Genomic DNA, 14,478 nt, shown 5'->3' with positions numbered 1-14,478 from the left:
AATGTTGGAATGCCTATCCAAAAAATAATATATCTTGCTTATCATAAATTACTCAAATTATATTTCTTTCAATGTCTAATGCTTTGCAAATATTTATTGCTAACAATGTTGGGTACAGAACTTTAAGACCTTTTCAATAGAAGATATATTATTATTTAATGTATCAACCTTCCTACAAAACAAATTGACTGGCACCAAATCATAACAATTAGAATATAATCTTCAGATAAAAATATAGTAACAATAAAATTAATTAAATTTTTCTGGCATCCTATAAAGGTCCCAGCACAACCCAAAAGTACTGAATGCTCACCTGATTCTGTGGAATTTTGAACATGTCAGACATGCTCTCACAGACCTGTAAAGCAAAAAAGCCTGCTTTACCTTGCACTAAACCCTTTCTTTTCCAACTCTATTTTCCATCACTCTAGTGATACCAAATTCCAAAACTTAAGAAGACACAGTTGCTCCTAAATTACCCTCCTACTATTTACTTCGACCAAAGCAACAGAACTAAATGTTACAGATTTCTGTGGCAACATTTTCTACCTCTGGAAATTAACCAGCAAACTGAAAGAACATGAAATTTATCAAAGCACTGTTATCACAACTACAAGCTTTCAACTGGCCTTTATCCCAGCACTTAAGAAATCCTAAAATTCAGAGATCAGAAAGACAGATTCCTGCTTTTTAAACAATTGTTAGAGGAACCTTCATAGCATTCGTTCTGTGAAACTTTCCCCCTAAAGGAAAGGCAGAAAATTTAAACTAACTGCTGGCCTCAGTCAAAACTGAAAGGTTGAAAACTAAACCATTTCTCCTTTGTCCTACAAGGTCGATAAAGATGAGGATGCCTGCCCACCCAAGCAGCATTGTTCTCAATCAGCACTGCTCCCACTTTATATCTCTTTCCTTTCCATTAAAGCCTGCAAAGTCAAAACTATTTTATAAACCACTTAATATTATAATGTTAAATAACAGATGATGGTTACCTGTTATCCGTCCCAAGGGTACTGGTATGTTACCAGAGCACAAAACCCAAAGCAATGAACTTCTACTGGTAGAATTTCAATAATTAGCACACTCCAATGACAGATATTTTTCAGGGACTTTGAAAAATACTTTTCAAATCAAAACATGAGAGTTGGTCCCAAATCAGGGCTATCTACCAGTTCTCCACTTATGACCAATGAGAGACATTAGCCAAAAAAAAAGGGAGAAAAGGAGAGTTTTAGTTTATAAGGGGGAACAGAGCAAAAGCTACACTGCCCATTAAGGAGATGAAATCCATCAACAAGTATTTATCAAGGATCCTGCCACGTACCGGGTACACATAACACACATGCATATAACTGGGTACACATAAACGAAATGAAGCTGCTTCTGCCCTCAAACGCAGCCCAGGACCGCGCCGGGGCTTTCCCCATTTCTCTTTGTGTACCTGTCTTAGGGAAAGGAAGGTGCTCAGACCAAAGATGGCTGCTGACACCTCCCACCGAGCTCACCCCATTCCCGAGTGCCCGGGTGCTGCCCACCTCCCCAGGGGTGAGGGCGCCCACCCGTCACCAGGCTCCGTCTGGTCTCTCCTCTCCCCAAGGCAGAGGGGCGCGGCGAGGACGCGATGCCCGCAGCGCCCGCCGGCCTCCCCGCCGCCCGCCCCCTGCCCTCCCGGCCCCGCGGGCCCAGGCTCCCGGACAGGCAAGGCCAGCTCACCGACTCGGCCGCCGCCTCCTGCTCGTCCACCGCCAGGGCCCACGAGTCGGTGGCCATGGCTCCGGGATGCCGGCCCGGGCTGGACGGCCGCCGCCGGGAGGGGTCCGGGGAACCCATGAGCAATGGCGGCGCCAGGGGCGGGGGGAGCGGGTAAGGCTGGCGCTCGGCAGCCGAGATGGGCGCGGGGCCGCACTTCCGTTCCGGGGTGCTGGGCCACGCCCCCGGGCCGCCCCCCAAACCCGCCCCAGCAGCGGGGCCGCGCCTCCTCGGCCGCTCGGGGCGGGGGAGGAACCCCCAGTTTGCAAAGAAGGAAAGCCAGCGGTCAAGCCTACGAAAAGAGGCTCCGAATCACGCGTGATCAGAGAAGGGCAGATAAATCGGGGCAACTGTTTCCATCTCCAATCTGGCAATAACGCTTATAAACCGCGTGATCCTGGGGAGGGCTGCTCTTTGCCTCAGTTTCCTCATCTGTAAATCCAAGGATGGGGAGCAAAAAGTCAACAACCTCAAGAAAAAGTGAAAAAAAAGCAAGCAGGAAAGTTTGGTAGGACCAGATGTCAAATTATACTACAAGAAAAGGTGATGATCGAAAGCCATCTTAGTGATTTTAAAATAAAGAAATTGATCAGTGCAAATGAATATAGACGCATACTCTCTGATAAACCCAAAGACTTCCAGCTCCCAGGGTAAGAGCTCACAATTCCACCTAAAACAATGGGAAAAGCAGAAGAGCAGTCGAAGAGATGTTGGTACAGACCAACCAATCACAATAGATACTTGATTTAGATATTAAAGGTTTTTATCAAAAACAAATCACAGAAGCAAGGAAGAAAGTACCTTAACAATTATCAATAAGGGAAGAGTTCAAGATCAAACAGGTGACATTTTGATTACATAAAATAAAAAAAAGTTTTGCGCAAACAAAAACAATGCAGGTAAGATTATAAGAGAAATAGTTAACTGGGGGAAAAAATCTTTGCAACAAGTTTCTCTCATAAAGGTCTCACATCCATAACATATAAGGAGCTAATTCAAATTTATAAAACAGGCGTCATTGCCTATCAAATTAAAGACAAAGAAGATATGAATAGGTAGTTTTCAAAGCAAAGAATCCAAGCTGTAAAAAAAAAATATATGAAAAGATTCTCCGACTAATAAATGAAAATTAAAACAATGCGAAGGTTCCAACTCACACCCATCAGACTGACAAAGATGACCAAAAAAAAAAAAAAGACAATCAGTGGGGGTTGAGGGAAAACAAACATATTAATGTACTGCCATCAATGGAGCTTCGAATTGATCCAAACACTTAAGAAAGCAACTTGGAAACATGCCTCAGAAGTCAATAGATGCTACCACTAGTTCTATACTTCAAAGACATCAAGGAAGAGGAAAAGGAACTGGTTATGTACAAAAAAATATTTATAGAAGCTGTTTTGGTTAGAGTAAAGAACTGAAAACTAAGGGATTGCCCTTCAATTTTGGAAGGGCTAAATAAATTATAAAATATGAATGCAACTAAATATTATTACACCAAGATGAACTGATGTGGAGTGGAATCAACAGAGCTATGACTGGGGATGTTGGAACAAAATGTGGTAGGTGAACATAATATTACTATGTTGAAGAAACTACAAATATGATAAAAGCTTTATGTGAACTGATCCAGAATGAAGAGAAGCAAGGAAAATAATACATACTAGGATGGCAATAAGGTAAATGTAAAGAATAATCACCGCAAACTATCAAAAGTGAAAGCTGTGACATTACAAAGAACAAACTTTTTTGATTTATTGATCAATTTTGCTGTTTTTTTGTCTCTTCTTCCCTTTGTCTTTAAAAAAAATTATTTTGTTACATATGGGATGGTTCTGTGGGAGCAGAAAGGGATATGAATACCAGGAAAAATATTTGCAATAAAAACTAAAAGATAATAAAAAATTTTTTAAATAAATAAAAGACAGTAATTGATAAAAATAAGAATAAGCCTTTAAAGAAAAAACTTTGAAAGACTTCAGAATTTTGATCTATGCAATAACTAAACATGTTTCCAGAGGACTGATGATGAAATATGCTATCTACCTCTTAACAGAAAGGACTCAAAATACTTTTGGACATGAGAATATGTTTTGCTGGATTGTGCGTATTTTTTGGTACAAGGGTTTTTTTCTTTCTTTTTTTTTTTCTAAGAGGGGTGGGGAGGGGAAGGGAGGCTAGGGCTAGAATTGGCAGAAGGAAGGAAGGAAGAGGAAGGAAAGTAGGAAGGGAAGAAGGAAGTAAGAAAAGAAGGAAGGAAGGAAATGGAAAGCACTGAAAAATTTTTTAATACACAGAACAGAAGGGAAGCCAGAAGTATAGCAAGGCAGCTTTTGAAAGTTACATGTTAAATTTAATATACAGACTTGCCCCAAAATGCAGTTTTAAGCTTAATAACTTCAGAAGTATAAATGCTACAAACTTACAAAAAAAATTGCCATGTTTCATTAAAACTAAAGAGTAATCAAAATTCAAAAAAGCATAACAGAAATTTAAATATCTAACTCTCAAATGATTTTTTAAAAGTTGTAGCATTTATGTGATTCTGAAGTTAAAGTTTAAAACTACACTAAAACCTTTGAAATATCCTATATACTTAAAAAGAAAAACAAGATGTATTAAAACAGAGATTTGGTCCACATCAGTTCATATAATTATTCCAAGCTTTCTCTGAAACTGCCCCTTTTTTAAGTTTCTCTTGGTGTAATAATATGGTAAAATGTGATTTTGTGTATATTATCTTCTGTTCTACTGTGAATATGGAAATACTCATTTTATTCAGTATTTAACTTTTTTTTGAAGATTAGCTAGTACTGTTCAGGTTCTTTCCTAACCCAACAGCGTTTTTTTTGTTTTTGTTTTTATGAATAAAAATGAACTACCATATTGTAATTTTTTTATTTTTCACCTAAAACTAATCAAAATCTAATTCTTTAATTTTTAAAATACCTAAGCTCAGAAATTGTCCAACCACTGAATCTATATTCCCATACACATCTTGAACAGAGGGCTGATATGTGACATTTATAAACCATATGCTTTGGTTATAGCTGCTTAACTGCTAAAATAGGTAGTAAATAAAGAGTCTGAAAATAGAGGATGTCAGGTGTCACCTGGAATAAGTCAGAGTTTTCTTCCTGAGTTCAAATCTGACCTCAGACACTTTCTGGCTATGTGCCCCTGGGCAAGTCATTTAACCCCATTTGCCTTCTGTAAAATGAGTTAGAGAAAGGCAATGGCAAACTGCTCTCATATTCTTGCCAAGAAAACCCCATTTGGGGTTAAGAAGAGTAGGACATGACTGAACAACAAAAAGCCTAAAAGTAGGTTACTATTTTTTACCATATATGAATAATTTTTAATATATATTCTAATACTTTTATAGGAACACAATACCAGCCTTCTAAACTTCCCGTGTCACTGAGAGACAGCAGGGCAGTTGCAAACGCACTGAATTTGAAATCAGAACTTGAGTCCAAACCCTTGGCTCACTCCAGTCTCAGCTCTGCTACTTCCTGCCTTCGAGGCTTATGTGCAGGTCCCTTAATCTCTCTGGGCTTCCCATTCCTTCTCTATACAGTGAAGAGATGGGTCTAAATGCCCTCTTAGGCACCTTCAACTCATTCTAGGATCCTCTGTGGCAAATCTAGATGCTACCTTATTTAGTTCTCTCTCTATAGTGAGTAAAGCTGTACAACAAATGTTTTCTTGGTACTTGTTAGACTTTAACGAAATCTCTGAATACTGTGCTGTTCATTCTGTAGGAAGGAAGAGGAGCAATAATTACCCTCCAATTATTCTCCCTCCTTCCCACGTTAAACACTCCAACTACCTAAATGTTCAGACTCACCAAGACAGAAAGAGAATAAATAGAACTGCTACCACCCAGCGCCGTAGGAGAGAGGGAGCCTGGTGACACTTTCTTGTTCCCCCACTGGGCTCAAATCTGTTTTGGTTGTTCCTTTCAATTCCCTCTAAACTCAGTTCCTTGTAGACTCAAACATGATCTCATCTGAACTCAGTTTCACAATCTCCAGTTGCCCCAGAGACCTGGTGGAGTTAGTAAATGACCCTCTTGTTGGAGGCTGGGGCACTGAACAACTGGTGGCCAGACCAGGTCCAAGTTCAAATCCCACCCCTGACACTTACTGGCCTGTGTGACCCTTGTCCAATTACTACCTCTTTCTCTACCTCAGCTTTCTCATCAATAAAATGAAGGGGCTAGACCCAAAGATCTTAGGCCCAGGGATTATTCCACACTCTGTTTCTTCCTTCATCATCTGAGAGGCTGACAGGGGTGACTTTTTAAGGCCTGGCCTGAGAGGCCTGAGTGGGTTGTTCACAGGACTGGGCCTGGGCCTCCCTCCTGCTCTTCTTTCTCTGTCTTCTCCCCAACAATACTTTTGTCACACACACCCCTCCCCAGACCCCCCCAGACCCTAACTACACTTACATCCCCCACGGGAAGGGCCAGGGAGAAGAGGCCCAGCGCCCGGCCTCGGGCTCGGCCACTCCTGCTGGCCATGGCCTCCACGACTACCCCCTGGACAGTGGCAGTTACAGTAGCTCCAACTGCCACCCTGGGCAGGGCCCAGGTGTGAAGAAAGCTGTCATTGGCCAGGGGGAAGATGGATGGGCCGGGACAGCCAATCAGGGCTAGGGAAGGACTCAAAAGTAGCTGGTCCTTGGCAATGCAGACATCTTGAGGAGGCTCTGCCAGCCTCTGACCTGGGGAAGCAAGAGAGGCCTGTGGGTAGCAGAGCCCTGCCAGACTTCAAAGGCTACACCCAGCCTACCCACCAGGACTGTAGATTCTTCCCCCCAGGCGCCCTCCATGATGGCAGCAACTAAACTTCTAAACACCTGGAGGCTACAGTCAGCATGGGGTCAGGCTATCAAACACCCCTCACAAACTGAGAAGCCTTCCCTAAGCAGTTGAGGCCTAGCAGGGCTTGTGACTGCTCCCCAGTCTAGCAGCAAATCCTGGAGACAGCCTCAGAGGCAATCTCTTAACTTACGCCTACCAAGCCAGGCACCTGAATGAGGGCAGTACTTCCCACCCTGTTCCTGAGGCAAAAGAGATGGGGCTTTTCTTCTGGGACCTGGATCTTTAAGTAATTCAGCACTATGACATCAACTGCCTACAACGTCATAAACAAGGCCAGGTCTGCTCTAGGACACACTTCAAAGGGCTGGGGAACAAGGTCTGGATAACCAAGCTGGGGAGTACAGTGAGAGTGGAAAACCATTCTCCTCTCTAAGTGAAGTTAATAAGGCTCAGCATGAAAGAGAGGACTATCTACCAGACTAACTGACTAGAATCATCTTCCCTAAGATGGACCAATGTCATTGTCAACCTGTTTTTAATGATAGCATACATACACGTATGATCAGCATGTAAGGTGGGTCATATCACCCTACTAGGGGCGGAGAATCTGTGGCGGGTCTTGAGCCCATGTGACCTTCTAGGTTTTTGAGTAACTCTGACTGAATCCAAACTTCACAGAACAAATCCCCTAAATAAAAGCATTTGTTTTATAACACTTGTATGCGTTTGTCCTTCATTCTCAAAGAGGACCATGACATCAAGATGATGACATGACTTGCAGTTGACTTTGATCTGAGTGAGGGGGAGGGCTGTGCAAGGTCACCAACCTCACCTTCTTCTCCTGAGCCATCTGGATCCAGTGGCCTGATATTCATCAGGATGGCTGGAGATGGCCTAGAATGCTTGAATGCTACTTCCAGATTAAGTCTAAGTCTATAGTCCCAGCTGCCTCCTAGTCCTGACACTCTGTTCTAAGTCCTTTTTTATCTCTGACATTCTATGTTCTAAGGTCTCTTTTAGCTCTTAACCTTCTAACAGACTTTGGAAATTCCTCAGGGACATTGAAAACCTAAGCAATTTTACAGAAACTCCCTTTTCTAGCCAACAGAAGAGAGAAGGGAGGATGAGGCAGATCGCTCAGCAATTTGGGGGCACATGACTCTCACAAGGACCTCAGATCTATAAAAGGAGTCTGAAAAGTAGAAGTAGGCTCAGCCCATCCCAGAGTACCTTGGGCCCAGATCTTCTGCCAAGTTGCCTTCTCCACCAGCTGGGCTGGCTCATCCAGAGTTACCTGAAGTGATCTAATTGCTTACTTGGGCTGCCTTCCTGTATTCATTAAAATATTTGTTAGTGAAGCCTATTCAATAAAGCTCTTCTTCAATTATCTCTCTAAATCTTGATGCCTCTAACCCAGCAACCAGGAGCCTGAGGGGATGGTGTGGAGGAGTGGGGGCAAGGGGATGCTAAAGTCTATCCCTCAATAACTCTTCTGATGTCTGAGGCCTGGACACCTGCCAATTCACAGGCTCACAGAAGCTAAGAGATGGAAAGGACATCAGGACTCTACTGTAAAACTTTGACTCAGTCAAAAGGCCACATACCCTAGGACCTAGAAGGCCACATGTAGCCTCAAAGTTTCCCCACCCCTAAGGCCTAAATCAACTCATAGCAGATGGAATATATTCAACAATTAAGTTTGCCTATAGCTAATTTCTATTCATTTTCTAACTTTTCACAACCATATTTTTTTCCTTTAGATGGATCTGAATTCAGATTTTGTTACTTATTACCTCTATGCCCTTGTCACCTAACTTTCCTTTAGATTTCAATTTTCTCATCTTTCAAATTGAGGTGTCCAAAGTCAATGCCAAATGCTCCCCCTCCTGAGTACTGTGGAAACCAATTAAACTGGAACCAGGTAACATTTAATAACAATAAAAATTTAACATGGACGCCACTCATTTGTGGTTTTCTAAGTACACATACAACCACAGGGATCTGTTTTTATTTGGGTCTGACAGCACTAAACCAAACAGACAATGACCTCTGGGTTCCTGTCGCCCAGCTCTTATGTGAAGGGAGCCAAGGGACTGCCAAGTAAAAGGCATCAAAGAACCTGTTCTATACCTGTTTAAAGATCCACTTACTGATGTATCATCTGCTCCTGGAAAACTTCAGCAGAAAAGAGCCTGGGAGCCCCCTCAGCATGGCTGCTGAGATCTTTCACAGGATGGCTTCAACAGTTTCTAAACTTAGCTTTAATTGAACAAGAACTCTCTCCTTTAGCCGCACTGCTAAGTTCATCCACAAACATACCATCCTTCAGTTTACACTTAGTCTCAATGGAAGGGGCAAATTAAGTCTCAATTCTTCCACAGAGGCCTCCTTTCTCTGCTCAGCTCACATTCCTCTCCTGAAGCAAGGGGGAGGCCTGGATGACTTAGCAAGTCCTTTTCAGCTCTGAGTTTAAGGATTCTATGAATTCCTATGGTACTTTTTATTCATGCTCATATTGCCTTGTTTTGTTACTTATTTCATATGTGTAATAGAATGTTAGCCTAATAAGCTAAGCTCCTAAGAATCTCTCCAAGTTTTGGAACCAGAAAAGCAGAGTTCCTTTCAGAGCTGCCCTGAGAATGAGGCCTATTCCAAAATGTCCAAGGACCAGAAGACTACCTGGGACATCTGGGACTCGAGGCAAAATGTGCTGATTAAATGGACATCGGGAGTGGGTTCCTAGAAAACAAGGAGACTGGATGTTATTTAATATTGATGATTGTGAGAGACAACAAAAAGTTAAGTTTCCACAGAACTTATTAATTGATGAAGTCATTGAGAATAAGTCAGATAATAAGAAAGCTGACTGCAGGTGGACTCAACCAATCAGGAGACAGACGGTGGCCTTCAGAAAGTCACAAAATTATCAATAAGAAGGTCCAGGCCTGAAATTCGCCTAAACCAGTTGGGAACTATGGCTGGGAATAACCTAGAGAAAGCTTTTCTTTACCGTGCTTGCTTAATGAACCTCATGTATATAAGCAGACACATCCCGCATAAAATTATCCCTCCATTTCCTGATCATGGGTCCTATGTTGAAGCATGTTTGAGATGAGGGATCACACCAAGGGTGGTTATGTAGTGGGCATGTAGAGAAGATGGTGACCTAATGGATAATAGACCAATAGTGGGAAGATCTCTCTTTAACTAATGATATATAGCTCATCTCACTTCTGTGTTCAGTGCTCTTCCTTCCTCAGAGAAGGGGAGGGGGAGACTTTTGGCCAAAGGCATTCAATTCCTCTGAACTCTGCTGTAATAAATTTTCCTTGATACCTATTAATATCTAGCATGTTTCCAACAATGATCATCACTGTATTGCTTTGACCTTTTGTTTCATTGTCTTTATGTTTAAGTTTTCTTGGTAATATATAAATCTCCCCTCTCAAAAATGTGAGCCTTCTAAGTAATTTGATATGTGACTTAACATATATGAATATGTGAAAATCTTTATAAATTTGGCATATAGATAAGTGATTCATAGGGGGAGTGGGTTGAGGGAATTGAAAGCATCAAAAAAACAAGTGGCAATGGGAATTGAGTGAACCATAATAATTCCATCTTGTCACTCAATTCTGGACCTAGATCACTTCCCTTTCTTTTCTTTTCTTTTTGTTATTACATTATTTGTTTCCAGTCTTCTACAATCGCTTCCATAAGTCTTAGATTTTTCTGTCCCTGCTTCTCCCCTCCCTCCCCGCGACAGTGTGCAATCTTATATAGGTTCTACACTACATTCTTATTAAACACATTTTTGCATTGGTCATGTTGCATAGAAGAATTAAAATGAATGGGAGAAACCATAACAAAACAAAACATAACATAAGAGAAAATATTCTGCTTCGTTCTGCCATTCAGTTCCAAAGTTCTTTCTCTGGATGTGGAAGGCATTTTGCCTCAAGAGTCCATTGGGAATGTTGTATGTAGGTCCTTGCATTGTGGTGAAGGGCTAAGTCTACCAGAAAAATTTCTCGCACGCTGAGGTTATTGCTGTGTACAACGTTCTCCTAGTTCTGCTCCTTTCACTCAGCATCAGTTCATATACGTCCTTCCAGGACTCTCTGAAGTCTTCCTGTTCAACATTTCTTATAGCACAATAGTACTCCATTACATTCATATACCACAAGTTGTTCAGCCATTCCCCAATTGATGAGCATCTTCTCAATTTCCAGTTCTTGGCCACCACAATGAGAGCTACTATAAATATTATTGTACACGTGGGACCCTTTCCCATTTTTATGATGTTTGGGATACGGTTCTAGAAGCAGTATTGCTGGGTCAAAGGGTAGGTACATTTTTGTGGCCCTTTGGGCAGTTTCAAATTGCTCTCCAGAATGGTTGGATCAGCTCACAGATTCACCAACAATGAATTAGTGTTCCAACTCTCCCACATCCTTTCCAACATTTATCATCTTCCTGTTTTGTCATGTTAGCCAATCTGATAGGTGTGATGTGGTACCTCAGAGTTGTTTTGATTTGCATCCCTCTAATCAATAGTGATTTAGAGCATTTTTTATATGACTATAGATAGTTTTAATTTCTACCTCTGAAAACTGCCTGTTCATATCCTTTGACCATTTATCAGTTGGGGAACCCTTCAGTTTTTAAAATTTTTTTTCAGAGACAAGGTTTATTAGAACACCGGTTAGGGTGGGCGAGATTTTAAGAATCTGAGCATTTGTGATACCTGCACCAATGAGCAGGCCAGATCGAGTCTGAGCAATTCAATGGGGGGCAAAATAGACCCTACACACAGACTGTAGGAAGATCTGGATGTGATCAAGGAATGCCAATAGCTTTGGGGTGACTGGAAAGTAACAGGGAAGGAATCTAGATGGAATCAAGGAGTGGTGGTCCACCGTGGGGCCAGGTGGGGAACCTTTTATTTTCAATTAAAGGTCTAGTCCAATTTCTGTCTTGTGAGAAAACTTTGTTCAATTGTGGGAACTGAGAGAGGGCTTTGTTGCATTAACTGAACCTAGCTCTGCATGACTGGGAAGCTTGGACCACCTCTACCTGCTGCTTAGAAACCTCTAGAATCACCCAGAATATTTAGAAGGTGGAAGGTCCATTGCTCATACAAAAGCTGACTGGAATTTTCTGGCTTATATGGCGAGAGGAGATTGTCTCCCAAGAGATAAAGGATGCCTCCATTGACCATCTCTATAAAACTAAAGGAAATGGAAAGTGGGGCGGGGGTGTCTCTCTCTTTTTCATTGCTGGCAAGATTCTTGCCAGAGACCTCCTTAGTATGTTGATTCTTCACCTGGAAGATGGCCATCCACCTGAGAGCCAGCATAGCTTCAGAAAGGGTGGAGGGCTGAGGAATGGTTGATATAGTGTTTGCTAAAATAAAATCAGGAGAAATGCCAGGAGCAAAACAGACAACATTTATTGTACACAATGTTTGTTGATCTGACCAAAACCTTTGATACTGTCAGTCATGAGGGTTTATGGAAAATTATGTCAAAATTTTGCTACCCATAGAAGTCCATCAGTTTCAATTTCATGATGGCATGCTTGCCCAGATTCTGGATAAAAGAAAATGCTCTTGTGCTTTCCCAGTTACCAGTGGAGTGAAACAAGGCTATGTGCTTGCTCCCAGCCTTTTTTAACATGATGTATCAGCTATGTTGTCAAACGCCTTCAATGAAAACAAACATGGTATCAAGGTGAGCTATGCCACTGATGTTAAATTCTTCAACCTGAAAAGGTTATAAGCCAACAACAAAGTTGAAGGAGTGTTGGTGCATGATTTTCTGTTTGTAGATGACACTGCAGGTACCATGCAGCTTCTGAAGCTGAGATGCAACAAAGTATGGATCAATTCTCTGCGGCTTGTGCTCATTTTGTCCTAACAATTAACACCAAGAAAACACAGGTGCTCCACCAACCGCCACCATTTCATCCATGTAACCATCAGTTATGGCAAATGGATAAATTTCGAATACTGTGGATAAGTTCACTTACTCTGGCACTATAGTTTCCAGGAATGTACACATTGATAATGAGGTGCATGCATGCATTGTTAGAGCCAGCTCAGTATTTGGGAGGCTCCAAATGAAAGTGGGAGAGAAGAGGTATTAGAGTGAGTATCAAACTGAAGGTCTACAGAGCTGTTGTGCTGACCTCTTTGTTGTATGCTTGTGAAACATGAACAGCCTTTCGGCGCCAGGTTGGATAAAGTACCAGACACTGAGGTCTTTGCTAGAACTAAACTGCCAAGCATTCAAACTACGCCTCACAGAGCACAATTGCAATAGGCTGGCCACTTGTTTGAATGCAAAATGTACACTTGCCAAGAAGACTATTTTATGGAGAACTCACATGGGGCAGGCGATCACATGGTGGTCAGAAGAAGCGATACAAGGATACTCTCAAGGTCTCTCTCAAGAACTTTTGAATTGATTTCAAATTCTCTATCTACCTCAAGTGTTATCAAGTGTACCTTCAGGACCTGTCATAATGGTATGAAAGACACTTTTCTATGTAGAGAAGTGCCATACTGAATTAAGAGTGAACATTTTACCACGTGCTCTTGTATTCATCCTTCATTACCGAAGAAGACCATGCCATCAGAGAAATGATGACATGACTTGCACTTGACTGTTTTGAGGGAGGGAGGGCAGTGCAGGTCACCAGCCTCACTTCTCCTCCAGAGCCATCTGAATCCAGTGACCAGATACTCATCAGGATGACTGGAGATGACCCAGTATGCATGGGGTCCTTGGCCCCTTTAGGCCAAGGTCTTTGCAGATACTCACTTAGGGTGAGGGAATGCCCATTCACTGAATAGACCTGTTTAAGAGGCAGCCAGGGCATGGCCCCTTTAATGAGGCCAAGAAAAGAAAGACATCAGGCTGCGAGGGAAACAGCAACAGTTACTCCAGATAATCACTCTAAAGCTAGGAGGGTCCAGAAGAGAGCCATGTGTTCTTAGAAGCTGAGGAGCCAGCCAATGGTAGAATTATCCCTGATCTCAAGGAGTTTATATTGAATTGAGGACAAATAACTTTAGCCACAGCCTGAAAACAACATTCATTCTTTCCCCTCCCACCTGGGCTGGTCCAGCCGCCTTCAGGTTGGTCTCTGTGTCTCTGTCTCCTCTTCCAATCCAGCTTCCGAAGGGATCTCAAGCCCAAGTCTGCCACCACGTGTCATTCCCATGCCCACTAAACTTCAGTGCTCCTATTTACCTCCAGAATCTAAGATAAAATCCTTCCAAACACTGCCCCTTCCTACCTTCCCAGTCTTGCTCCACTTCACTCCCCCGCAGCATCCTTCTGGCTGTACTAGCTCCATCTCCAGCCTCCGGGCCTTGTCCCTGGCTGTGTCCCGGGCCTGGCATGCTGCCGCTCCCCACTCTGGCCACCCCTTGTCCCTCGCATCTCCTCTGTAAGAATCTGGCCTTTCCTCCCAAGCCCCCCACCTCGGAAGGGGCCTGGGGCTCTCAGGGCAGGGAAGGGGGAGGGCGGCGCTGGGGTCCGGCTGAGGCCCAGCAGGGACCCGAGGCTGCCTGCAGACCCTGGGGGGCTCGGAAGGGCGGAGCCTCGGCCCCTCGGGCCTCCACGGGAGGACCTGGCTGCGCCGCGAGCCTTTCCCGCCCGGGCCTCGAGGTCGGGCCGGAGGCCTCAAACTGGCGCCCTTTCCTGGTCCCCTTTCCTGGTCCCAGCTCGGGGCCTCCAACCTTCGCCCCTCCCTGGCGGCCCTAAGGCATAACCTCGCGAGGTCGGGGCGGCCGTTTTCTGTCCAGTCACTGGACACGGGGCACCAGTGCCCAGCACCAGCCGAAGCCAACGCTCCTGGAGCCCCATCTCTTGGCAATGGAAGGTGGCGGCGTA

The 14,478-nt window shown here is 43.3% G+C and overlaps 1 protein-coding gene across 7 annotated transcripts in view; it reads right to left on the bottom strand.

Moving 5' to 3' along the window:
- The window catches only part of LOC140521497 (ATP-dependent RNA helicase DDX19B), a 36,721-nt gene extending 22,538 nt beyond the window's left edge, over positions 1 to 14,183 (bottom strand). The window contains exons 1-3 of one of the 7 annotated variants that reach the window (XM_072636570.1): positions 1,714 to 1,925; positions 1,325 to 1,441; positions 314 to 358 (exon numbers count right to left, since the gene is read on the bottom strand). In XM_072636570.1, the coding sequence (XP_072492671.1) occupies positions 314 to 358; positions 1,325 to 1,441; positions 1,714 to 1,830 (279 nt within the window). In that variant the 5' untranslated portion in view covers positions 1,831 to 1,925. Of the gene's footprint in view, positions 1 to 313; positions 359 to 1,324; positions 1,442 to 1,713; positions 1,976 to 6,202; positions 6,351 to 13,879 lie in introns of those variants that run through there. The other 6 variants (XM_072636566.1, XM_072636567.1, XM_072636571.1 and 3 more) reach the window with 6 other exon arrangements.
- Positions 14,184 to 14,478: the final 295 nt, after the last annotated feature.

This window comes from Notamacropus eugenii, chromosome 1 (assembly GCF_028372415.1).
Source record: "Notamacropus eugenii isolate mMacEug1 chromosome 1, mMacEug1.pri_v2, whole genome shotgun sequence".
Taxonomy (NCBI): Eukaryota; Metazoa; Chordata; class Mammalia; order Diprotodontia; family Macropodidae; genus Notamacropus; species Notamacropus eugenii.
The sequence above is the reverse complement of the archived record's forward strand: the minus strand, read 5'-3'. Positions and strand labels throughout refer to the sequence as shown.